The 26,615-nt window shown below is 36.2% G+C and overlaps 1 protein-coding gene across 11 annotated transcripts in view; it reads left to right on the top strand.

Annotated features, from left to right (window-relative positions):
- Nucleotides 1–26,615, top strand: part of NR2C1 (nuclear receptor subfamily 2 group C member 1) — a 59,234-nt gene that overhangs the window by 15,417 nt on the left and 17,202 nt on the right. For 3 of the 11 annotated variants that reach the window (XM_086750370.1, XM_086750380.1, XM_086750387.1), the window contains exons 2-9: nucleotides 4,132–4,315; nucleotides 7,079–7,154; nucleotides 13,339–13,446; nucleotides 18,331–18,561; nucleotides 21,960–22,041; nucleotides 24,779–24,958; nucleotides 25,915–26,062; nucleotides 26,163–26,253. In XM_086750370.1, coding sequence (XP_086606496.1) covers nucleotides 7,101–7,154; nucleotides 13,339–13,446; nucleotides 18,331–18,561; nucleotides 21,960–22,041; nucleotides 24,779–24,958; nucleotides 25,915–26,062; nucleotides 26,163–26,253 — 894 coding nt within the window. In that variant the 5' untranslated portion in view covers nucleotides 4,132–4,315; nucleotides 7,079–7,100. The remainder of the gene's footprint in view (nucleotides 1–4,131; nucleotides 4,316–7,078; nucleotides 7,155–13,338; nucleotides 13,447–18,330; nucleotides 18,562–21,959; nucleotides 22,042–24,778; nucleotides 24,959–25,914; nucleotides 26,063–26,162; nucleotides 26,254–26,615) is intronic. The other 8 variants (XM_086750410.1, XM_086750427.1, XM_086750395.1 and 5 more) reach the window with 7 other exon arrangements.

Raw genomic sequence — 26,615 nt, 5'->3', positions numbered from 1 at the left:
CCTTTATTTTAGGATGTAGTTGAGCATTTGCAAGTGTCAGAGGTGCTAATCGTTCACAGTTATTTCTTTAAGTCTGTGTAAATTCCAGTTCCTCAGGCCAAAATTAAGCTCACACTCTTTACTTTAAGAAGTATGATACATAATCAAGGACCTCTGTGCAACTCCTGACAGTTAGCACTCCTGACTGTCATCCCACCTATAATACGATGCTGTTGAGCCAGTTGCTGAGCAGTACTCTTGACTGCATGGCGTTGTAACGCAAATGGTAAAGACAAACTTCAGAATAACGCACTGCTCGCTGGTGATCCAGCAACAAGTTCAAAAGTAGCACATCCACATGGGTGCTTCAAGGGAGACGAAGAGAAGGAGGATTAATTCAGTAGGGCATTCCAAGCTCTGCTGGCTTTGCTTATAAGTCCCGCTAAAGTCTGACCAGTGTTTCAAACTGGTTGCCTACTTCTGCGAATTTAAATCAGTGCTTTACTTACTAGTGAGAGCTGTAGTGGGACTAATTACTAATTTGCCAGGAATTTCACCTGCTGAAGTGAAGCCAGTATAAGATCATATCCTCATAATCTGTGTAACTTCATAGATGAGGCCTGATGTACATCAGTCTTAAGAAGTCACTGTTAAAAAAATCATGAGAGTAATATATTGGCATTTACCCATTTTAAACAGTCTTAGTTTTGTTTTGTTTGCAGGCTTATTTCACTGCAGAAGTTTAAAAATGCAGTGTTACAGCAGTGTAAATGCATCTATTATAGGGATTTTATGCCTGTAATAGGACTGTTTCTAACTTTGAGCTTTTAAACTTAACAATTTGCGAGTCAAAGCAATTAAAGTTTCACAGCTTCTCCATAAATGGGTTTATCAGTATTTGTGACTCAGGAACTGTACACCTCTGCAGTATATCTTCAAAAACATGTAGTCACAAGCTCAGTACTCTCAAAACCAGAATTTGCAATGAAATATATAAATAAAGCTTTACCAGAAGGATGGTGCTTCATGCTGAAAAGCTCAACTATATATATATTTAATATTATTATTTAGTTATGTCTTTGAATGACAAAACTTCAACACAAAAATGTGAAGAGCTAATACCCCCCTCTTTTTGTTCAAGTGATAAGTTTTCTAAAAAGAATCCAGTAGGATAAATAATGTCACATCAAAAGAGGCCTTAGATTGACAAGTTCTCATATATGCATGAAAATGCAGAAGAGCTGAGTACACTCTTCCAATGCATCAATTACTGTTGTAAACACTAATTAAAAACCAACCTGCTTTCATAGCTTTTTTATAATGTAGCAGTTATCAGTTGGTACTGGTGTGAATTGTATCTAGGAAAGAACCTTGTTATTGGATTAGGCAAATATTTTATTTGTAATTCTGAAGGTATACTAACAAATTCTATCATTTCAATTATCTAACTTAAGAGCTAGAAATTTAGTTTTATATATATATATACACATAGACACACACACTTTATGCTATCATAATACTTTCATGGTAATACTTTTCCAGGCAGTGGATTTTTGTGTGTAAGTTATAATAACTGCATGTCAGAGGTCTTTAAGGTTTACTTAATATTTTTATTGATTACCAACATGGTTTTCAGGGCTATCTTTTAAGTTGTCGAGAGCTAGTGTATACTGTATCTCTACCAGCCAGTCTCCAGAAATTTTCTATTGCTACTACTCGTACAGTTGTAGCAAGAACAACACTGACAGCATTAACGTTTTTGTTTACGTAGTAGTCTGAGCTAAGGAAACAACATGTTAATAGTCTGTGCAAACTATTAAAAATGATCTGTCAGTTTTACGTAGCAACTCTTTATTGTGATCTGATCATAGTAGCAGCAGATTCTTACTCAAGTGAGTGTGTTCCTTTTCCATTGTATGCATGCCCCATGTGCTCATGCTCGCATGATTTGTCTAGCTTTGACAGCTGGTTCTGCATCCATGGGCTGCGTTCCCTTGTGCTTATTCCAGACAGCATGAAGAGGTAGGAGAGCCTCAGCCAATTCTCCAGATTCCTCTTCATCATAAGAGTTCAGTCTTGTTTGTATCCTTGAAGTACTCTGTTCACACAAGTCTAGGTCAAATCAGAAGCAGATGGCTCTTTTAGATAAAGCTTCAAAAATTCACTTCCTATGGTTTATGTCTCCCTGAGAGTTAGTTTCCCTATGGCTGGAGCATCACAGTTGAATACATGTGTATTTCTTCACTGTTTTACTGCAAGTTAAAACATGTTAGTGTAAATCTCTTCCAGTTTTTAAGCTAGGTTGTTTAACTAATGCATCTTAGCTGTGAGGGCAGTTACATCTGGTTTAGGAGAACTAACTAGCAGGTGCAAAGTAATTCCTTAAAGCACACAACTCTTGATTCTGAAGGTCAGTCTTTTTGTTTCCTGCCGAGGTGGCACTGCAGAAGCACACCCCTGAGCTGCAAGATGATCAACTAGCAGCGCAGAATGACTGGATGAGCAGCTGAAAAGCTTTTGGTTTGAGGTTTCTGTGTCTCAGCAGGATTGGGATGTATGAGATTCATACTTCAAGCTTATAGCTGGTGGATTCATTACTATGATAAAGAATTTATACAGTTTCAAGATGAATTTTCCTCTTATTTTTTGAATTTTTATTGTTAACTACTTGTAGGTAAAAGAGAATATTTTTTTTTTCCTGAGATGCACTGTTAGGTGTTCAGTGAAGCATTAATGTTAAAACCAGCATTCTTAAAAGTTGTCCTTACGTGGTGTTTGAGACTCTCAATGATGCATGCTTAAGTGTTTGTTATGCTTTTTTGAGGTTTTTTGTGGTTGTTTTTTTTTTTTTTTTTTTCTGAGAGCTGTGCCATTTACAACTCATCCTCTAAAGATTATAGTTGTTGAGGAAAATGTCCTTGAAGGTGCTTTGAATGGAGAGGTGACATTCCTCAAGTTCAGAAATTGCTGAGTTTGAAAACTCTTGTGAACACAGATTTCTCTTTCTTGGTTCTGAGAATCATATTTCAAAATCTTTTTGATCAGTTTTGGTTGTAGGAAGGATAGGAGCATCACTTATTTAGGGAATATTAATCTAGTCAAGCTTTCAAAGTCCACTATAATTTCATTAGGTTTTTATTTAACAATCATCACTTTTAAAGCAGTTTGATTCTAAGCAGTTTGACAAAGAATTTGCTTACCACTGCCCTTTGGGCTTTGAGTTTTCTTTAATTTTGTATATTTTAGGGGCATTTAGACTGTATTTCTACAACTAAGCACATCTTGGAGATTGTGATTGAGTAACACTCTATTCTGTTCCAAATTCCTCCTGCTCTTTTCTCATCTCTTAATTCAGGATTCCTGCAAAAATAATACATCATCAAGACAGGGAATCTCTTTTAGAGAGCCTCTTCTGCTGCTCTTAAGAGTAAAACAGAGTATTCTTACATTGCTCCTAACAGTAAGAATAAAAGATGCCTATGACCAACTCTGGATTTAAGAGAGCTGAATATTTTCAGTGTTTTATTAGTGCTGTTTGATAACACTGAATTATTAATGTAAAAATACCTACTCGCTCTTGTATCTATTCATCTTGCTCACAAGAGAGAGATCTTATTACAGACAGTTGGTAGCACCAATACAGAATTCTGCCACAACCAGTACAAATTCTCCTCATGGTTCCTGGATTTGGCAGTATGGCAGAGAACACAAAGTCCAACGTCAAAGAACACAAAGTCCAGCATCTCAAAGATGAGCCACCACTTAGTTCTGTGTTGGGAACTGCAGAGGTCATTATCTGTTAACTGGAGGGCTAACTACAAAGAGGTTGAAAGTCTGTGCTACAGAACATGAAGTTCTATCTAAGCTATAAGTAAATGAGTTCATGTGTGTGAAACCTGTATAACTGCACTGCTTTCTTTGCATTGTTTTTAAAAGTGGCTCTGACTACTAAGGTTCTCACGATTAGAAAATTATACCCTTCCAAGAAATAGGGGATGAGGCAAGAAGATTGCTGTGAATCTCCTAGTTGTACAGTACTTTAGCATGTGGTACAGAAGTCTGCTGGGCCACTTCACCATCATATGTGTTACCTGTTTTGTCCTGTGGCTGTATGTTGCTTTTTTCATCCTCTGTTTCTTGTTTCCTCACCAGGTTCATCTGTAAGATCCAAAAATAAGTGTGTCTAAGCTCCAAGACTCATCTCGGAACAATTTGTAGAGCTGTGGGAAAGTATTCAATACTTCAGATGGCTTAAGATGATGTAAATTTCTGCTACTGTGGAAAGGTGTGATCTACAGTTCCCCTCCACCACTGGTACAGCAGTAGTGTTTGCATGGTAATATAGCAAGTGAAAGTAATTCCTTGGGCTGAGAACTAACATGGGCAAAAATAAAACTTTGCTGCTGGCTGTGAAGTCACAGGTCTACCAGTGCTGGCAGCAGGGAGAGAGCTTGGAAACCAAGAGGTAGATTAGGGCTAACCCTTTTGGTGACAGAATTGTTTTGAGTAAGGTAGTAATGAATCTGCAACATTAAAAAGAAAAGACCTTTCTTTCTTGTTAAGCCTGTAGACAAAGTACTTGTGGAGACATGTAGAAATCAGATCTCTCAAGTAATTGTATGACAGAGAACATTAAAGAGAACCTTTAATTATAATTTTGCAGTGCCAGAGATGTGATAAGTAAGAATTTTTTTGTTCTTCATGACTGAGTCAATTTCTGTAAAAGTTATTTCCAGATTTTGCCTCCTGTGCAAGTTCAGTATTTGACTGCAAGCTTTTACTAGATGAACAATAAATTAAGCTTTTCTTTTCACTGTACTGTATTGTTCATTTCCATGGCTGCTGAGTTGGTGCAACACAGCTATAGCAGTAATAATTAGTATTCAATATTCTTGTTGGAACATGCTAATTCTGCAAGCCGAAGCACTAGGAGCTTTAGAAAAGCATAAAATAAAGTTAAAGTAGCCGTAGGCTCTGTTGGTAAATGTGATTGAAAATGAGAAGGTCATAATCGTACTTTGTTATGGGAAGGATTATAGACCTGGCTTTTGTGATGGGAAAATGGTATTAGTATAGTCTAGTTTCTTTTGGGAAAATAATGTAGAAAATTCTAGAGACAGTGACTACAGAGTGGGAGATGTTACTGCTGTCTCAAAAGGCAAATCAAACTGCTTTCTAAATATTGGGAATTTTTTGTAATTGCAAGCAATTCTTATTGTTCCTGTAGTTAAGAGAACAGTGCATTTTTGAGTTGTACAGTATTCCAGGTGGGAAAGGACATCAGGAGGTCTCTAGTCCAAAACCCCAGTCAAAGCAGGATCAGCTGAGATCCCTTTTTTACTTAGTTTACACTTATTTTTTTTTCAAATTGTCATCATATGCACAATATTTCTGGTATGTCAAATTTCACAAAGCAGTAAGGTCTTCCTCTAAAATAACTCTGCAAAAGATGTATGTCTTACCCAAAAGTATGTCCGTCTTACTAAATAGTTCCCTAATTTGCTTTTAAGATTTTAAACTTTTTTTTATGAAGTAGCACAAATTTCTGACACTGTGTGTGTAAACAATGCAATATTTTGCTGCTAGTATTTTATTTAAAAGAAGAAAGCATCAGATAAAATACAGTGACTGTCTTTAAAATCTGAATGCTCTCTGAATAGTGATTTTGCTGCAGCTCACTGCACGCAAAAGTGAGTTAATAGAGTGCTCCTGTAAGGGTGCTGACATTTATTAGACCTTCTAATATAATGAGATAATGCTTTTCAACATAAGCTTAGTCTCATATGCTTTATGTGTATACATGTCATCTTTTGTCTTAATTTAACTAATAATGTAGCATGCTGTGATTAAGGATCGTCTACAGTGCCCAGATATTTCTATAGTCTTCCCTTTCACACATTGATCATAGTATCGATCGCTCGATAGTACACTGCTGTGCACACTTCCAAGGCCTGCAGTTCTTGCCCTAATCGAAAGAGATCTCTCTTTCCATTTGTAAGACCAGAATGAGCTTCAAAAATGAGCTAACATTATTATTTGCATAGTTGATTGGGAAAGTTTAGAGATCACTGTGGTAGGAGATAGTTCCTAGGAGTTCCAGCAAAGTAAGAGTGAAAACCAACTAGCTTTTCTATGTATGTAACTACTTTAATTAGCCATTCCTGCTTATTAAATAAATAAATAAATCTTTAATACTGTGTTAAAAAATCCTTATTTAGTTTTTAGTTAACACAGGAGTATGTGTGTTGTATTAAACATCTTTATAACTTTGCCTGCAATGAGAAGGCTGTGTAACCTGAGTACCTTGTATAGTTGAAACAAAACAAATTTAGTATATAGACAAATCCTTTAGTGTAAGAGTACTGTCTTGATTCGTAGAACAAGTTGATGCTATAGTGTTTTTAATACAGCTTTTGTCAGGAAAATAAAGTATTTATGGTGCTTCATAATTTGTTTATGTTCCTTTTAAGTACTGCCTAGTGAATATTTGTCAATGGTACCCAAACCAACAAGGGATACATCTGAATACTTCATACTGCATTAGTGTAGTAGCGTCTGTTAAATCCTACAAAATTATTCTTCTGAAGATTTGACCTTCTTATGCTATTACTGCAGTATTCATGGCAAAACAGGATCTTTTTTTAAACATGTGTATTTTCTGCCTCCCAAGTAGTGCCTCCTTTTAATTATAAAATTTACCTTCAAACACTCCTGGTAATACTAAAAAAAAAAAATCAGTATGAGTTTAGAAGAAGTTAGATTTCAACCCCTTGATTTACATTAACAAAATTGGCCCAGTTCCAGTTTTTTAGATGTTAATTATGTCCCTGCTGATAACATGATCAGTAATACACCTCTGTTTATTATATTTTTGCTCTTTGGGAAAGCAGGGGAGGAAAATAGGAAGTCTCTATGTGAGTTATTTGAGTAAAAAGATACAGGCATTTACAAATAGGAAATTATTAAATCAAACTTTAAATTCTACAGGGATGTCACCTTCAAACAACTATGAATATACTTATGTGAACTATATTTTCCCAAAGATATTTTTACTATTGAGGTGATAGATGTTAAGCATCTCCTTTCCTTTCTTTGACAGGAAATTCTGGTGATTAAAGATCATGGCAACTATAGAGGAACTGGCCCATCAGATTATTGAACAGCAAATGGGAGAGGTACATACATTTTGAGTCCTATTTAAGAGACATTGAATAATAAAATGCACAAGCTGATATGTAAAAACAAAAATCGCAAGAGAAAATAATTATTAGTACACTTAAAACTTCCAGAGACTCTCCCATGGAAGACTAGAAGAACTTACTAAGTCTGTTTTAAAGTTATACTGCAAAGACTTTCTTGGTAAAGTTTGCCCCACAAGATAAGGAAAATCTAGCAGTGCTTCTAGTAATTGACTAGCTGTTTAGCTCTACTTTTTGGATGTGTAGCAGTTTTCAGAGAGCCCTCTGGCTGTAGAATTGCTGTGCTCACTTTCAGTTACAAAATGTACAAACAAGAGAGTTGTCAATACATGGCTTTCCAATTAAGCAGTTGCTTTAGTTGTCATTTTTATTTTCATGAGGAAAGGTTTGCCGTACTCTTCACTGTAAAATACGTATTGGTGTTTGGTGTAAGTCAAAAGGAAGATTGAACCCTTTTTTCTGCTAGCTTCTGGTTTTCATTTTCTGTAACCTGTGTGCAGAATCTGTGTACTGCAGCCAGAGAACTTCAGAGATGCACAGATATTTTGGGAGTGTAGATAAGAGTATATATACTTATCTAGAAGGTTTCATCATAGTATAGTCTATTTAAAATTAGCACCACTTTAAATTAGGTAGAAGCAGTATCTTATTTATCTTAAATAAATGGTATTTTTTAGCTTGAAATATCCACTTTTGGTTTCTTGTCTAGACATAGACTTACTTTTCGTAGAATCATAGAATAATTTGAGTTGGAAGGGACCTTTAAAGGTCATCTAGTCCAGCCTCTGTACAAGGAGCAGGGACACCTCCAACCAGATCAGGTTGCTCAGAGCCCCATCCAACCTGACCTTGAATATTTCCAGGGATGGGGCATCCACCACCTCTCTGGGCAACCTGTTCCACCACCCTCATTGTAAAAAAATTCTTCCTTATATCAAGTCTGAATCTACCTCCCTCTGTTTTAAAACCATTACCCCTTGTCCTATCACAACAGGCCCTCCTAAAGAGTTCGTCTCTGTCTTATTCTTATAAGTCCCCTTTAGGTACTGAAAGGCCGCAATAAGGTCTCCCTGGAGCCTTCTCTTCTCCGAGCTGAACAGCCCCAACTCTCTCCGTCTGTCCTCATAGGAGAGGTGTTCCAGCGCTCTGATAATCTTTGTGGCCCTCCTCTGTACTTTCTCCAACAGGTCCATGTCCTCCTTATGTTGAGGGCTCCAAAGCCCTGATGGCAGTACTGCAGGTGGAGTCTCAGAAGAGCAGAATAGAGGGGGAGAATCACCCACCTCAACCTGCTGGCTATGCTTCTGTTGATGCAGCCCAGGATGCAGTTGGCTTTCTGAGCTGCAAGCACACATTGCTGACTCATGGGCTGGTCTCAATCCATTCTCTGCCCAGCCTGTATTTGTGCTTGGGATTGCCCCGACCCATGTGCAGGACCTTGCACTTGGCTTGGTTGAACTTTATGAGTTTTGCATGGGCCCACTTCTCCAGCCTGTCAAGGTTTCTCTCCCTCCAACACAATGACTACACCACACAGCTTGGTGTCATTGGTAGACTTGATGCAGGTGCACTCTATCCCACTGTCCACATTGGTGACGAAGATGTTAAACAGTGCCGGTCCCAGTACCAACCCCTGAGGAATGCTGCTCATTGCTGGTCTCCATTTGGACGTTGAGCACGACTCTTCGAGTGCCACCATCTAGCCAGTTCCTTATTCACTGAGTGATCCATCTCTCAAATCCATGTCTCTGCTGTTTAGAGAGAAGGATATCGTGCGGGACAGTGTCAAATACTTTGCACAAGTCCAGGTAGATGACGTCAGTTGGTTGTCCCTTGTCCACCAATGCTGTAATCCCGTCGTAGTAGGCCATCAAATTGGTCAGGTATGATTCACCCTCAGCCATGTTGGCTGTCACCAACCACCTCCTTGCTCTCTATGTGCCTTAGCATGGTTTTCAGGAGAATCTGCTCATGACCTTGCCAGGCACAGAGGTGAGGCTGACTGGCCTCTAGTTCCCTGGATCATCCTTGTTTCCCTTTTTAAACATGGGGGTTATGTTTCCCCTTTCCCAGTCATCAGGAACCTCACCAGACTGTCATGAGTTCTCAAATACAATGGACAGTGGCTTGGCAACTTCATCCGCCAGTTCCCTCAGGACCCACGGATGCATCTCATCAGGTCTTGTTCACGTTCCTTAGATGTTCCTGAACCTGCTCTTCTCCTACAGCGGGTGGTTCTTCATTCTCCCAGTCCCTGCTTTTGACTTTGTGACTTTGAAGTAACTTCAGTTCCTCTCCATCTTGATTTCAAAGAGAAAGGCGAGGAAGGTGGGTTGGTTAATTCTGTTCTGTATAAATCCTTACAGCTTTCATTGTTATAGCATCTGAGTGTTGCTAAGGCTATGTCAAAGGACGGAAGTGATTTATGTAATGTTAGGTGTTCTCTTTCTCTCACTTGTCCTCTTTATAGGTCGGAATGCCATGTCTAGTGTAGTTTTGTATTGGTAATATAATTCCTTGTGGAGATCTAAATAGGCTGTATTTCTTGTTTCTTTTTCTTTTTCTTTTTTTTTTTTAAAGTACAAACTAGTCAAAGCTAGCTGAAATGTACATTCCACTTGGAAAGGAGGATGGTGTGATGGTGGTGTTTATCCTCCGTGAGAGTTCTCAATTTCATAGTGTGATTCCATGAGACACTGAGCTGACTTAGTATCTCAGTGCCATGGGAGAGGGAAAATCCTTTTTCTGTTTCTTACCTTGCTTAACTTCCACACTAGCAGCTAAAACAAGTGGAAGGTTTTCTGCTGCATTAGTGAGTTGAGTAGGATCTGAGAAGGCTCTAATGAGTGCCGGAGCCAGCGTAAAGGAGATGACTGGTAGCCAAGGGAAGACAGGGGAGAAGATGGAGTGAGTGGAGGTGCGACACTGCAGAGAGCTGTTGGCTGTTTCTGTTCGTGATGAAACTGTAGCCTTACAGTTTTCAAGGATGTTATTCTGTCAGCAGTATAGATTAGGATTTGTCCTTTAGCGAGGTTTTACTGTGCCTGAGACTGTCACATCTTATTTGGCAGCAGTGTGGCTTCAGCATTGCCCAGTCCTCGCTGAGGACTCACACTGTGCTAGTCTTGCTCATGTGAGCTCTATGTATCATTGTGTGGTGGACAAAACTGGAAAAAAAAAATTACAGGATAGTGGAGGAAGGTCTTCTCCCTCCCAGTTGGAGTCAGTTCCTTTACCTGGTAGAAGGTGCAGCCCAACCTGGCACATGGTTAGAAGGACTGAAAAGCACCACCCAGGGCAGTGCAAGGTGGGGCTCCTTAAGCCAAAATTACTGTTAAAGGTGCATGGCATGCGTGGGTGCATTGGCTGAAAGGTGGAATCAGCAAGGAAAGTGGTCTTACAGGGATTGTTTTGTAATTGTCTTGTCTTATGTTCCTACCTACCTGTGACCTACCGCCTCTAACTGCGTGGTGGTGTTCCTATTCGATGTAAACATTGAAAACCATAGTTTAAGGTCTATGGAACTTCAGCAGTATTTTTGCTAGCATTTGTAATTCTATTAAGTGTTGCAATAGTTTTAATTGAATTTACAAGAAAAATTTACATGAGTAGAACATGAAAAGACAAAAACAGGTGTTCCCATTCTGAGGAGGATGGAAAGTACTCCTGTGTCTCATTGAAATAATGGTTAGAAGTATTCTGTGACATAGGTTTTTATTTCTTTATAATATTATTTTTTGTTCTTGAAGCATTTTAAAGATGAAATTATCACAAAAAAATTTTATGATGATGTTCACAAACACTTTTTTGTTAATTTAGGGCTTTTTTGTGTAAAAGCAAAACCTATTTTTAAAAAATAATTTATAGCCTTGCCTATAAGGAGCATTGCACGATGTTTATCTTTTCTCAAATTCTGCCAACTGCTAATAATCTTTTGCTAAGTGTGAGATAATTCATATTTCTACATCAGATCACATTCCTTGATTCATGTAGCGAAGTTGTCAGTCAAGAGCCCTCAGCAATCTTCTTCAATCTGTGGTTGAGTACACTAAGTATATGCCAATTTGTTTCCACAGTCCTCCAGGTAACAGTAACAAAAGAAAGCTACATATTTGTCAAAACAGAGTCTGTCATACACATACAAAATATAATTTTTAACAAATAGAGTGGTTATTCTTATCAGTATTTTTTCAAACTGCAATTAAAAAACTGGATTCTGTGTAGAAGTAAACTGTCAAGATGACATTTTGTGGGGTTGAAGAGCAGTTTTACCTTACGCAACATGTAGATCATGACGTTTTAAGGGAGCAAGCCTAAAACAGTCCTGGAATATGTAGCTGATTTTGTAAAGCAAAGATAAATTAATGTAAAACTCCAGTTGCCTGTGAATCACCACGTCATGTGTCATTTGAAAGGCTGATGCAGAATTTTAGTGCTTGAAAGTATCTCTTTCAAACTCTAAAAGTTGCTGTGTAATGAACTCTTCTTCATCCTTTACTTAAGCAAAAAAAAGTAGATTAATTATTTTAATTTGGAAAGTATTCATGCTCATGAAAAATTGGATTTTTTAGAAAGCAGCATTCAAAAATGTCTTGGGCAGTAGTTTGACAATAATTTCTTTTGATGCCGCTGGCAGCTTAAGCAATCCCCCCAGCAACTTAACCCCACTCTCTCATTTGCTCTCATGCATCTGCTTCTGAGGATTGTGGAGATCCAGATTGAAGGTTTGATCTGTGCTACAAAGAGCCTTTGTTTGTCTGTCTGTTTGCTGGGCTCCTTTTATCCTGCATCGGTGTCCTATTCCAAACCAGTGAATGACTAACCAACCGGTTGTACCTCCCTAAGGGATAGGAGCAAGTAGGTTATAAGAGCTGGGACTGATACCAAAAAGTAATGCATTTTCAGGTAAAATTCCAAAATCAGCTTTTAGGCTGATGGGAGCTTGTATTTCCTGCTGTAAGGGGAAGTCTTACCCACCACTTTTTTTCACCTTTTCATACTCACCTCCAGCTGCATGTTCTTGCCTTCTTTCTTCTGCTGCTATTAGCATTTATATCATGGTGTGGTTGCGAAATCAGGAAGCTGATCCAGGAGGAAAGAAAAAGCTCTCAACCTGTAATGAAAAAGTACCTTTACTGCATATATATATTCTGTATATTAATTCCTGGGTCAGGAGGAGAGGACAGCTGTTGAAGAGAAGCATTTTTATAATGGTGTAAATACTGAGAATTATTATTAATATAGAATTGCAGGATGTTCCAGTTTTTGAACTGGAAAAAGTTCAAGGAGTTACTCAGAAATTTAGGAAAAAAAAAAATCAGTTTGAAGGTGTCCATAAACTCTATGAAGAGAAACTTCCTGTGTGCTACAAAAAGTCCAGCCATTCTAATCAAGCTTCTGTAAATAACAGCTGTACTTCTTAACTTTTATTGACAAATAATTTAATGAATAATGCCTTCCTCCGTATACATTTGGCTATAGCATGTGAATAATTTTTAAAATACTGATAATCATTAAAGCAGTTCCACAAATTGTGTCTGCGAGCAGATTTAAATTTGTTTTAAGATACACTACTTTACAACTTGGTGCATTTCATTAATTTTCTCTAACTTCCTTGATAGTTCCCCAATATAGAATAATTTTGTTCTTTTTTGCTGCTTTAACAGAAGAGTAGAAACAGGACAGAAAAGGCCAGTTGCTGTGTTTCCACACACACAAAAAATATTTTATAACTTTAAGTAAGCCATTAAGGTAAAAATATTTTAGTGTAAATGTAGCACAGCTATGATGAAAGGTATTGTGTTTAGCATGTGTCTCATCAACATCAGCAGTAATAAATATTCAGTCTAATTGACTTACATGGACTTGCCAACAATAAATTGTTTTTTTTGATGTGTTTCTATATTTCAAATTGGAAGGTATTTCAAAATAGGTTTAAAACAGTGAAGCAAACAGAACTTTCTAACTAGCAAAATTAAGTTATTAAATTAGATGACAAGCATTTGCATTCCTTATACAGTAAGTGTTAGACTTTACATTGCCTTGTGCAGAGAATGAAAAAGTTGGTGAAACCTTAAGGTTTCGTCCATTAAGGTAGTGTATTCATCCTTAAGGCAGCATATCCATTGTCAATCCATTACATTTGTTTCTTTTTTTCTAGATTACCCAGTCCCAGGAAGCTGTTAAACAAACACTAATGGATGGGACAGCACAACGAATACAGATTGTCCCTGCAGATTCAGGCCTCTCTTTACCACAGCGTATACAGGTATGCTTCATCTGATATATTTTTAAAGAGGAGATGAATTGTTATTTCTGCCAGTTTTCACATAGTTTTTTTTTTTTTTCATTTGCATCATATTATTTGCTTGAATGTAAATAATTGAGCCCTGGGTGGCAGACAATTTGTACATAAACAGGCATGAAATATCATTTCAGTGCTTCCCCCTTTTTTTTTCTTTCTTTTTTTTGTCCAAATAATTTTAAGATTTACAAAAAATTATAACCACTGAACAGAAAAAGACTTCACAGTGCTGTAATGATACTGCTCTTTGAAAACGGAGTACCTTTTAGATCTGGTAATTCAACTGAGTTGAAACCTATCTACAGTTTGGAGCAGAGAAGGAGGGAAATACGGCATTCTATCGTTGATACAAGTCAGGAAAAGTGCAAGGCAACCTAATGTTTGAAAAGGATACTGGTTTTGGTTGTCCCAACCAATGTTAAATGTCCCAGTATGCTAATTCCTAGCCTGGCCAGGTAATAATCTACAGTTCAAATGAGGGTAGGAGGTTTTGGCGATGCAGGTAGTTAAATCAACATAGATACATATATATGGAGATTAGGAGGATTTGAGGATTGGAATTTTCTATTTTATCCCTTAAAATCAATGCAAATCCTTGCAAACATTTTATTTTTAATTTTCATCCTAAAGAAAAATATCAACCGCAGAATACATTTTAAAAGTATTCTCAGATATGATACTACTCTCATTTAAGCAAGCCAGCTGCTGGTATAATCTTGGCTGCTTTTTCTTTTGCTGGCTTCACTCTGCAGTATTTTCCACTGTTTTTTTCCTGTTTCAGTTCATTGCATTCAAGCTTTCAACCTTCCAGGACCCTTCACAACCGCCCCCCGTACATGATATTTTATTTTGTTTTATCACCCCCTACCTGTGCTCTAGTCACTGATCTTACCTATCCAGTTGATCTTTATTCTTTCAGCTACCTCCACTCTGTTTCTACACTTTGTGTACGGCTGTATTTTTATTAAATAATTTATGTTAATCAATTAACTGCCATCTCTTTATCCTCTGTTTTCATTGTCAATACCTGTATGCTATAATGTCCCTGTAGTGTGAAGCCATTGAATGTAACTTCAGCATCAGGGTCTGAATGTGGGACGACGACATATAAACCCATGAGCCTTTATTGTTGAACAGCAGGACAGTTCTGTTGGTTCAAAGCCGGTGGCAGACTTCTAACTCGTTTGTGTCACCTTTGTTGCGGGAGAAATACTTTTGGTTAGGCAGTGTAATTACTGGAAATACGATGAACACAGAAGAATTGTATTTCTAGAGAAAGGAGCCTTTATATAGTTTTTCATCATCTCATGTAGCTGGAAGATCATTTGTTTGTAACCCAGCTACTTTGTCCCTTGTCTTTTTTCACCACGCTCATTGATTCTTGCTTCAAATTGGATGGCAAGTGCTTTGGGGCAGTGGTTGTCTCTTGATATGTGTGGAACAACGCTCAGTCAAATGCCATCCTTCCTGCAACAGGCATCTACAAATGTGTCACCAATATAAATAGATAGGAGATGGAACTTAGTCACGAAAACTTACCTCAAAGCAGAATTTATGTGAAGAGTAAAATAGTTTGTAGGAACAAATACATCTCAGTGAAATGTTCAAAATAAAAGTTAAATTGATTCATTTTGAGTTTATATTTTCAATCTATATTTTTTCCTTTTTAAAATTACTATTAAATGCACACAAATAATTATCTGAAATATTGAAATACAAAATCCTCAGTAAAATGTTCTTTAAATCATGTTTCATTAGTCACCCTTTTTAGGGAATGCTAGCATTTTGTTTCTCTAGGCTAAAAGTTGAATGTTGTTAAATAGACACTTTGGTTCAAAAACGGCTCTGTTATAAACAGATGGATTAGTTGTCTCTGTTTAGACCCTTTTTTTTTTCCCTTAAAATAGCAACACAGAATTATTGATGTATTTAATTTACCGAAATGATGTTCAAGTGGAAGTCAAAACTTGTTAATGGATAAGGCTTAAAAGCAATAAAGGAAAATACTATCCTCCATTATCATCAGGCTGCTTCAATGAAATACATGGAGGAAGAGTATTTTTAAGCAGACAATCCTGAATTAATATATTCCTGTTTTATAACACAATCCCTTTAGCAACATTGAGTTTCAGATTATTAAGAAACATAACGTGGTGTAACTGAGCCCTGATGGATAACCTTGAGAAAATAAGTGGTTTTCTTTTCGCCTCTGATTTTTTTTTTTTTTTCTCTTATCTCAACATTTAGGTACTGTAAGTTGTTATACTTTGGTGGACTGCTCCACTTTGAGTCTCATTGTGATTTAGGGGAAGTTTTTGCAGGTATATGGCCATAAGAGGTCAACTGCGGACAGACTGTGCTTAATTGTTTCAACTGTTTTTTCTTATGCCTCGCTCAAATCCTTGACAGCTGCAGAAACCATTTGTGCAGATTGAATTGCTTTGTATAGATATACCTACTGTATCATGCAGTGAAAAATACATGGCCATCCTCCCAGAATTGCAGGAAGCCAGTTGAAGAATTAGGACACTATTTGTTAAATAGGAGGTGAAGTGAATTGCATGAAGTAGCAATGGCAGGCCTATTGTCCTGCCATATTTTTCTACAAGTATATACCTTTTAAAAATGCAAAGCTAGGGTATAATATGAAAGCAGATAATTTAGTATATATATATATAAAAAAAAATCAACTTTGTTCAAATTTGTATCTTCACTGTTGGGGACCTGCTGTCTGTTGAGTGAGTTTTATACGATACTTTGTATAAACCTAACTAGATAAAGTATATGCCTTTTTGATGTATATACAGTTGCACTTCTAAGTTTTGATAGTGAGACAGATTTTAGATACCAGCATCTTTTAAAGAGCAGATGTGGAAATTCAAGGAACAGCACAATATTCTGTGTTTGGCTTTTGTACATGCATGCCCCCTGTTGTGGATAACATGCATGGAATTTCTCCTAATTCCAGTAAAGTAAATGTGTTTGGAGAGAAGAGGAAGGGAACATCAGCTGCTTTGAAAATAGCTAGAAATTACACAGGAGAAATGAAGATTGTAAAATGAAATAAAATGGAATGGAAGGAGGAGGTTAAGCAAAGAAGGGGATTAAAAGAGCAAGGAAGTTTACCTTCTAAAGAATATGGAACCAACATAAAGGAAATGAAAGGAGAAAAAAAAGACTGCTGTAGTCATTTGTGGTCCCGACCATGTGGATATCTGAGAAAACTGGATAGAAATCCCCGTATTAATAATTTTGATAACTATTGTGGGTTTTTGCATTGTCTTCCCACCCTACACCCTAAATCTCAATATAATTTATGTTCTTTTCTTATATCATTAGCATCTGGAATTTTATCTTCTTACCTGGACTTCTCTCTTAAATAAACTTTTAATTATGTTTTGCAGAAAAAATATTTGAAATCTGATCCATAAAAATGTTAATAGCAAAAGACCGCCAGAAGGAAACACATTCCTTTTATATGTTTTGAAACTCATAATTTCAGAGTATTTGAAATATTGATTATATCTGCTGAAATTCGGTACTCAATAATTTGTAGCTCTCACTACTTATTTTTTTTAAATGTAAGCTATACACAGGTTTTAGAAATTAATTTAAATATGTTGAACATTCAGAGAAAGTAATAAGCTAATTGTGAATGTGCAATAGCAAAGTTGATAAAGATTTGTGTGAAACTAGACGTCATTCAGTTTCTTTGTGCGCCCGTTCTCCACCTAGAAAATACAATATTGCTGCCCTAGTTACATGAAAATAATTATGATAAGTGTTAGATCATGAAATAAATAATTTCATCAGTAATAAGGACCATATAAATGTTAGGGATGGATAGATGGACATAAATGTTTGGCTATAGGTAAAAAAAAAAAAAAATCATTGGAGCTATTTTATTGATCTGTAATGAAAAAAAAAGTTTACAGCAAACAGTTTTTTTAGGATGATTCTCCTTAATCTCCAGAATAAACCAGGCAGTTTTCCATGTAGGCATTTTGATGTAGAAAGGCAAGAAATGACTGAAAGTGAGATTTATAATGGAAAATATATGGAATCTTCATTATTTTATCTGAAGATTATAATCTCCTGGAAAAGCTGGCAAAAAATGGAGTTTAGTGGAGGATTATTTAACAAAGTTCTACTATATTTATCCTTGAAAATAAGGATGAAATGGCAAAACCAGTCTTTAAGTGTGTTCTGGATTATGAAATGAAACATGAAAATTAGTTTTTCCTTTTGGAAAAAAAAAAATGGCAGGGAGAGAGATTCTTGTTTGCTTATTTTATTTAGGAATATATATGTTGAAAAAAAACCTCCCAAAAAATGAAGTCTTAGATGTATATATAGGTGCAATGAGATTATTGCTTTTCTTACTGGTTGATGCTTACTTTTTTTCATTTGAAAGTCTACATTTGTGGGTTTAGGAAGCTTCTTGTTAAGCAGAAAAATCTGGGAGGTGCTAAGCACTTCATGTGATATGCAGTGACTTCAAGAGTTAAGATTTCTCACAACCTGACAGGTTCAAGACAGAGCTACAGACATACCTCGAATTGTGGGTGCTGGAATTGTCGAGGGTTTCAGTAGTGTTGTGAAAGCATAGGCCAGTTGGAAGTATGAATTCAGGTTTTGACTTCAAGCACCCCTGATTAAAGTATGTCTCAAATATAGTGAAAATCTAAGGTTTTTTTTGAGTTTACTTAAATCTCGTGTGACAGAGGGGGAAGGTGATCCTGCTTCACGAATGTCAAAGGCAAAATTCCCATTTTCTTCAAGTGCCCAGATTGGGCCCCAAAGGTGAACTTAAAATTACCATACAATTTGAGATAAATGTATTATTAGATTGTCACAGATCAGCAGACGGGCCAGAAGATTCAGATTGTTACAGCACTTGATCAGAGCTCAGCAGGCAAGCAGTTCATCTTAACAAATCATGATGGCTCTACCCCAAGCAAGGTGATCCTTGCCAGACAAGATTCCACTCCAGGAAAAGTTATCCTAGCAACTCCAGATGCTGCAGGTGTCAACCAACTGTTTTTTGCATCCCCTGATATATCTGCACAACACATCCAGGTAGATAATCCACTTTATTTCATAATTTTCTTTCAAATGGGATAAGAAGAGATGTTTTATTTCCAAATATGTCTGTCTGAGTTCTCTTTTTTGAAGTTTTTTTAATGCTTTTCCTTGCATTAGGGCTTAGTATGGATACTTAGAAATTATAAAGAAAACGCTTCTTTTTTGTTTTTTTTTTTGTAAATTTGTTGCTTTTAAAATTTATACCCTGGCTCATGAGATTAGAAGGAATACTGTTATTTTTATTGTCATTTCCAGCTCTTGCCATACCAATACTCCTTTATTTCTGTTTCGTTGACTGTCCATCTATTTTTGTCTGTTGTTGGGACCATGCTCTTTTCTCCCTTGTCTTTGTCACTTAACATTTCTTTCTGGTTGTTTTCCTTTTCATACACTGTTGTAACTACTTTTCAGCTGTGTGAATTGTTCTCCAAGGTAGTTTCTCCAAGAGACTGTTTAGGCAAGTACATTACTCAGTGGGAGTGGGAAAATAGCACTAAAGGTTTTGGGTTTACTAATGTGAGATTGTAACTAGTCAGGGTTGTAACTCCCTACACTGGTCCTCAGTCCACCTTACTCCCGTGCACATTGTATGTGCTGCTTTCTTAGTCCTCACACTCCAACTTCCAGGTTTTCTGCCCTATGACCTCACGTGGCAAGGATGGTATGGCAGTGATGTGAATAGCATGAAGAAAATGCACAGAAGATCTGAACGCCCTCAGCATGAAGTGGGAGTTACTGCCCTCCAGCTAAAGGAGGGCATATTGTTTACCCATGTACATTTATGCTGCTTTTAAAATACATCAGTGTGGGCAGGCCAGACAACGATAGGATAGCTCCAGTCCGTTTAGTCAGTATCTTACAGTTAAACGATGGGCAGAAACAGTTGCTTAAGGAAAAAATATTATAAACTAGACAAGTAAATAATGATCCTTTTGAGTGTATCCTTTCACTTCCATTAGTTGATGGTTTAGAACAACCTCCAGGTTTGGGGATGGCAGTGAGACCATCATATTTGATAGCTGCCACTAAAGTTTAACCTTTTTTATTATTTGTATAGCCCATATATACCTTGGTCTGTATAACATACTATAATTGTATGTTGTGCGAAGAATACTTTAGTTTATTTGATCTTCTGAGAGAACTATTTAATTAGATGTCTCTTGCACTATAAGAAACAGCCATAAAGGATTATATTGTTTTTATAATTCTTATTATATCCTCTTTCAAGTAATCTCTTTTCAACTGAAGACCCCTGATTTTTTCAGTTTGTGCTCTTCTGGGAGCCCATCCACTACTGTGTTTCACTATTCACACGTTGTGCAAGCTTGAATCAAATCATATGTCTGTACTATATATATTGCATATTTTTTTTTTAAACTCACAAATGTTTGCAAATGGACATCCAGGGTCCTCGCTCCAAAGAATTTGATTGCTATGAATAGGGGAGCAGTAACAAAAGTCAATCCTATTGAGAGGCCTTTAAGTATCTTTAGTGATATCATACATGTTGTATTTTAAGTAAACCTCAACAAAACTATAAACCATATGAGAATTGTGCCACACTGGTTTAAAGAGCAAAATTCAGGTATAGAGGAAGTCTGGACAAAAGATTAAAAGCTCCGGTTGTGGTTGTGCCATGTGGGCAAAATATCTTAGTTTGAGAGACAACAGAGTATTCTGTCACTTTAGTTAGATTTTTATGTTGTCAGTTAATATGTATGGGTAGAGATTTTTTTTTCCACTTAAAATTGGTGACATACAGAGTACCACTCATTTGTTGTTCAACTGCATCCTCTTTGGGATCTTTCATATTTTCTCCCCTAAATGACCTTTTCATCTGCAGTTTCGCCTGTTTTGTTGTTCTGTAGCCTTCACTTGAAATGCCCATCCATTTTCTCTGTGAAAAACCTCTCCTTTATTGCATCTTATCTTTACATTTACTCATTTGGAAAGGCTCTTTGTCCCATCATCTGTTTTACCTTCAGTCATTCTTCTTCATCTTAATCAATTTTTAGTCTTCATGTTCAAGGTCAATTGATGAGTTTCTCTGAGTCTGGGATTTTTATCTCCTCATGGGCCAAATTCTGTAGTCCTTCTTTGTGTGGAACTTGCCATTTCAGTGCAGGTTTCATTTGTGGGATGACTTGGAATTTGTTTATATATATTTTATATAATGTCATGAAAATATATGATGTTAGTAATGGAAATTGGGAAGGAATGAAAGGTTAATATTCTTTTAACTCATCGATATTATTTTTCTTAAGAATATGTTGTATTAGAAGAAAACTTAATAGGTGAATCTCTGAGACAGTATTGTTAACAAAGGCTTAATAGACAGAAGTCTGCTTGTTAAACATTCCCATATATATCGTCTATACTATCTTTCAAACTTTCCTCAAAAAAAGTGATTTCTTAATTCTCTCTATTGAAGATAGGGTACTTTCAGTAAGTTATCTTTCTTTTTATCAGAGGTCCTGTTTTGAATATGCAAGGCAAGAATGAGAGAGTCTGACTTCCCACTAAGACGCAGTAGAAGTTAGAAACTCTTCAAACTTCAAAACTATAATCTCTTTTTTAATGGGAAGAATAATTTTTTTTTTCTGCTTTACATAATTGTCAAGATGATGTTTGGTTGTTACTCATGTTATGTGTGTTCGTTTTTTAAATTTAATTTTTGCTGTGCTTTATTTATGTCCTAATGGGACAGAGTTTTTAAAGATCAAGTAGGAGGCTATAGCACCTACCCTGTAGGGCTGGGGTTCTAATATTCTGTGCTTGATGCAGCTTTACAGGTACCAGAGATAAATGACTGAAATTACAAGAGTACTGTAATAATGTCAAATTGTTGCTGGAAGCCAAATTATATACCACTTGATACTTAATGGTAGTGTCCAGAGTACATTTTCTATTGGTCCACCATTCGTGTGTATGGCCAAAAAAAAAGAGTTAATAAATCTGATTGTAGATATAGTAGCCTTTATAAGGGATTTTTTTGTTCCATCTGTTTAATGCTTCAGTCTCTTTTGTACTATGACAAGTCATTAGGCTATAAATACAAAATTGAACAAAAGGTAAGATAAGAATATGCAGATACTAAATGTTTTTCAAAATGTCAATCCATTCTGCAGAGACAGTATTTAGATAAATGAAATTTTGACTTATTTTCAGAAGTATTACAAGTATAACTTTGGTTCCATCTTGAAAAGGCATGGCAGGTAGCTCCTTTGAGTCTATGGAGACAGTAAAATCTAGTCAAGAAAACCTCATATTTTGTAGATTTGGTCCTCTATCTTAGAGAAAAACCACAAGCATGAGATTTATTTTAATCTTTCTTGATGGTAAAAAAAAAAAAAAGAAAAGAAAAAATTGAATTCTTTCACACTTTTTTCCAGATTTTAACAGACAACTCTCCTAATGAACAGGGCCTAAATAAAGTGTTTGATCTGTGTGTTGTATGTGGAGACAAGGCATCAGGTATTTACTTTTTTCTTTCTCTTTTTTTTTTTTAAAGTGGTGCAATTTTATAAAAGCATAGTCTGAAGCTATATAACAGTTTAAATGCATATACATATATACATACACACGTGCACAAACAGAAAGGGTACTCTTTCAGTGAAGAATTACATTAAATGTTACTCTAGTGTCCCTGAGTGGGACTTATTTATTGTTATTTTACATCTTAGATGTAATGTTTTCTACTAGATAATTTTTGCCTTTTTTTTTGTTAGGCTGATACATTTTATTTTCTGTTATAAAAATTTGTCTGATAAAATTACTTAAGCGACAATGTTGAGAGTTTTTTCTTTCTTAAAATAAGGTCATACAGTGAAATGTGTTGCTGTTGTCAGGTTCTCTTAAAATATATGAGAAATCTGTTCATTATTTTAAATATGAAACCAGTAGGCAAGGGAGACTTTGCAAGTATGCGAAAGAAGTGCTAACGTGAGATTTATGTGGAACAGTTAGCTATTTGAAGAGCCATTACTAAAATTGTAAAAATGCATTATAATTCCAGTAAAAAATAAGCTTTAAAATGTTATATTCGTTTATTGACAGAAAAGTAGAGTGCTAAGGTAAGAAAAGAAAAATGTTTTATGCACTAAATTTTGTGTAATGATATTAAGAAACTGTAAAGAAGTGTAGCGGGAGCGGTGCACTGGAGAACTTGGTCTCCCCACATGCCTTTGCACATGCGCCTGCCATCAGATGTTCCAGGTCTGTCAGAGTTGCAATTAGTGAAAGGGTGCATTTTCTTTTTTACGGAAAAAGAAAAAAAAAGAGAGGGAGAGAGATCTACAAGGGCTATTCCTCAGCACAGTTTAGCTGAAAGCTCCTTTTTCTTTGCACTTTCTCTGTTACGGAAGATAATGGGGTTTGAGAGAGATGAGACATTTAACTTTGCTCTTTACTTACTTAGCTAAAATTAGTCTAAGTAGGGAAATGGTTGCTCAATTAGAAGATTCTTACGGTTTGTCAGTGAAGTCTGTATGATGGACCTCCAGTAATATCAAAATATGACAGCTGCAGTTAAGTCCTCCCTTTGGGAAGCAATGGGAATAAAATGTATAAAAATAGGGGCTGGGGGAAGAAGTAGTTAATGTTAGGATATGAATAATAGATAATGAAAAGTAGTAGGATGGGGAGCAAACTTTCTAGAAAATAAAACCAATTAATTTTTTTCTACTGCAGCAAAGAGTAGTGTTACAGGTATAGTTCCTAGAGCTTTAAATACACGACAGACTTCACCCATCTCAAAGGAAATATCTACCAAACATAAGGCAAAGATCTGGTCAATCTGCTCCAGTTGGCAAGACTCCTCTGGCTCCTCAGTGGGGGACTGGAGTATTCTTTGAGAGGCTGGAGATCCCAGGAGCTATTCCCCCTGTCCTGGCCCAGAGATATCGAGCAGTGGTAGTGAACGTGAGGAAAGCATTATGTTCCCCTGAGCAGCTGCAAGTTCCAGGGAGCCTCCCATGTGACAAGCAGTGAAGTCCAAGAAGTTACATCAAAGAGCTGGCGAAGAAGCAGCCCAGGCACTTTGCAGGATGGAAATTAAGTATTCACAGTCCAGTTGCTGTTAAAATGTTTCTCTTAGTGATATTCTTTTAACGTAAAATAAATTATCTTCAATTTCAGATTTTATTATTGTGGTAATATAGTTGTGATAAAGGAATCTTGAAAACCTATCAGAATTTCTAGAAACTTCAAGCAGGCGAGATTGATATGTCTGAAACAAAGTTTATGAGGAGTGAGGAAAGAGTCTAAAAAATATATTTTCCCTTACTTTTGTTCATATTTGAGATTTATTTCTCTGATATGCCCCACTTAGTTCAAAGAACAGCCTTGGTGCCTCTGCAGTACGTATTTTGAGTGTTTGTCAGAGTGATCTTCAGTTTTAGAATTACTTTTTTTTCTTCAGGATCATAAAATTAAAATTGTTGGGATTGCCAACTATGCCTTAAAACCAGTACTTTTTCATAATATTTGTGTTTTGTGCTATAGCAGAATCAAAACAATTTACTTCTGAAAAATAATTTTTAAATTTTACTTTTTTCTGTAGCTTATCCTAGAGGATTTTATCTGTTAGTATTATATATTAGAAAATTCACAGAAGAACTGATTTTTTAAAAAAATTATTTAGCTATTTTAGATTATTCTCTCATTGAAGTTTTACTGAAAGAACTTAAGGATGTGCTGTCATCTTGTTAGGAAAATGAAAGGTCACAGGAAAGCTTTGAAGTGATTACGTACTGCTGTCAAATGCCATATTTGCACTTTCCATGGTTCCATTAGATTCCGTGCATACAATTTTGACAGCTGAATTTGTAATAAGCAATAACAGGGCTTGACTAGGGACATTTAAAAAAAAAAAGCTAAAGAATGTATAAATTAAGAGTTTATTCTGTGTTCTTGCTAACCTGTTTTCTTAGGTTTTTTTAACACTGCTGTCAACAGTTTCAGCAAGAATTTAATAAGCAATTTGCCTATTTGTAAAATTTGTCCTGTTTAAGTGCCTTGAACTAGAAAAATTATTCACTTGCTTTTCTATGTTGTTTTTTAGCCACAATATATTTTAAGATCTGTAACCAGTGGGGGGAAAAACTGTTCTTTTTCTGTGTAAAATAGCAAATACTTTAGTTTTAATAAATATAAACTCTAAATAATAATACAGTGTAAAATTAATGTCATTATTATGTTGTTCTGTAACTAGGGCGTCACTATGGAGCAGTAACTTGTGAGGGATGCAAAGGATTTTTTAAAAGGAGTATACGGAAGAATTTAGTTTATTCATGCCGAGGAACAAAAGACTGTGTCATTAACAAACACCACCGGAATCGATGTCAGTACTGTAGGCTGCAGAGATGCATCGCATTTGGGATGAAACAAGATTGTAAGTCTCAATAAGTGTAAATTGTTTTAGCTGGCAGCAGTCTTCAACGTCTGTGGACATTCCCCTTGTTACAGTCCAGCTTCTGTCGGCAGAAGCCAGTAACACTTTTCCAGCGCAGAAGAAATCAATTCAGAAAAGGAGGAAAAAGTCAAAGTGGATCTTTACTCTCTAGTTCAGCTGCCTGTATTTTGCCCCTCTATTTTTCCAGAAACTAAATTTTCCTTTTAAACTCTTAAAATCAAACTGTAAACTAGTTTCTTTTGGCTTTATTCCATAGAGCTAGAGAGTTCCCTTAGGGTATAATACTGTAAGTTTAATTTTAAAGTTCTCTTATCCATCCAAAGCAAGGTGATGTATCTGTAGGCTAAAGCCCAAATTCATTCCACCTCAGTTTCACTGACCTATTCAAATTAAAAATCTGTTTCTTCTCTGAAGTCAATGATGCTCTGAACTGAACTTTGTGAAAATCCCATTCCCTCTTTATTGTTTAAGCTCCTAACTTGGGAAGCTTCTTTAAGTGCATGAAGTTATATGGGTTCAACCCAGACCCGCAGTCCATGGAAAAGGGTACCATGAGTCCTTTATGAATGAACTGAGAGTGTGGGATAGTGAAGTAGAGAGAAGCAGAAGCTGTAAGACTCCACTTAAAGACCCAAATTAAAAATAAGGTATCAGAGGATTTCTCTCTCAATTGTAACTTGAAAAATTAAGTTTCTATATGTTTGGTCTCAAAGTCAAAGTAGACTTTGACTACTGCATAATTTGATTAAGAACAAATTAAATTGGTGTGTTGCTTTTTACCCAAGCTGTTAGCTTATTGGTTATGGGAATATTTTTTTAAATTTATATTCAGAATCATTATTAAAATTGCAGATTAATAGATAAAGGAAAAAAAAGGTTCATTTCTTAATCTGTAATTTGGGATGTGACTTAATAGTTGCATATTGTTTTGTTAGCTGTGCAGTGTGAGAGGAAACCTATTGAAGTGTCAAGGGAAAAATCTTCAAACTGTGCAGCTTCTACAGAAAAGATCTACATTCGGAAAGATCTTCGTAGTCCATTAGCTGCAACTCCAACTTTTGTAACAGACAATGAAACAGCAAGGTATGTAAATTCTACTCAGAAGCAGCCATCTCTGTTTCCCAAAACAGGATAAATTAATTTTAAAATTAATCATAATTAATACGTGTGCTGTTTGTGTCAGATCAACAGGTCTGCTGGAATCAGGAATGTTTGTTAACATTCATCAATCTGCAATAAAAAGTGAGCCTACGGTGCTGATGACTCCAGATAAGGTATATGATCATACGACTCATACATTAAGTAGAGTTAATTGCTGTAATTGTGTATGTAGGAGGGAAGTGTGTTCTATTTTGTTGTACTTCTGTTTTGTTAAATTCATTTTTAAAACACTCCTTTACCACATTAGGCAGCGTTGCAAATGCCTCCTCTTCACAAGAATGCTTTTAGCCTTACATAGTATAAATGCTAAAAACTCTACAAAGTAAATGCCTTCCTCTACATTTTTAGAGAGCTTTAGGGGCTGCTTTATTTTCCTTTGTACTGAACAATCCTGACACTTGGATATTTCTTTTGTACGAATAGAGTGGGGTGTTTGCAAAACCTCGCATGGCATTATCACAGTGCATTTCATAAA

Source organism: Chlamydotis macqueenii, chromosome 1 (assembly GCF_036417535.1).
Source record: "Chlamydotis macqueenii isolate bChlMac1 chromosome 1, bChlMac1.mat, whole genome shotgun sequence".
NCBI lineage: Eukaryota > Metazoa > Chordata > Aves > Otidiformes > Otididae > Chlamydotis > Chlamydotis macqueenii.
Note: the sequence above shows the minus strand (reverse complement) of the source record. Positions and strands in the feature narration are given on the sequence as shown.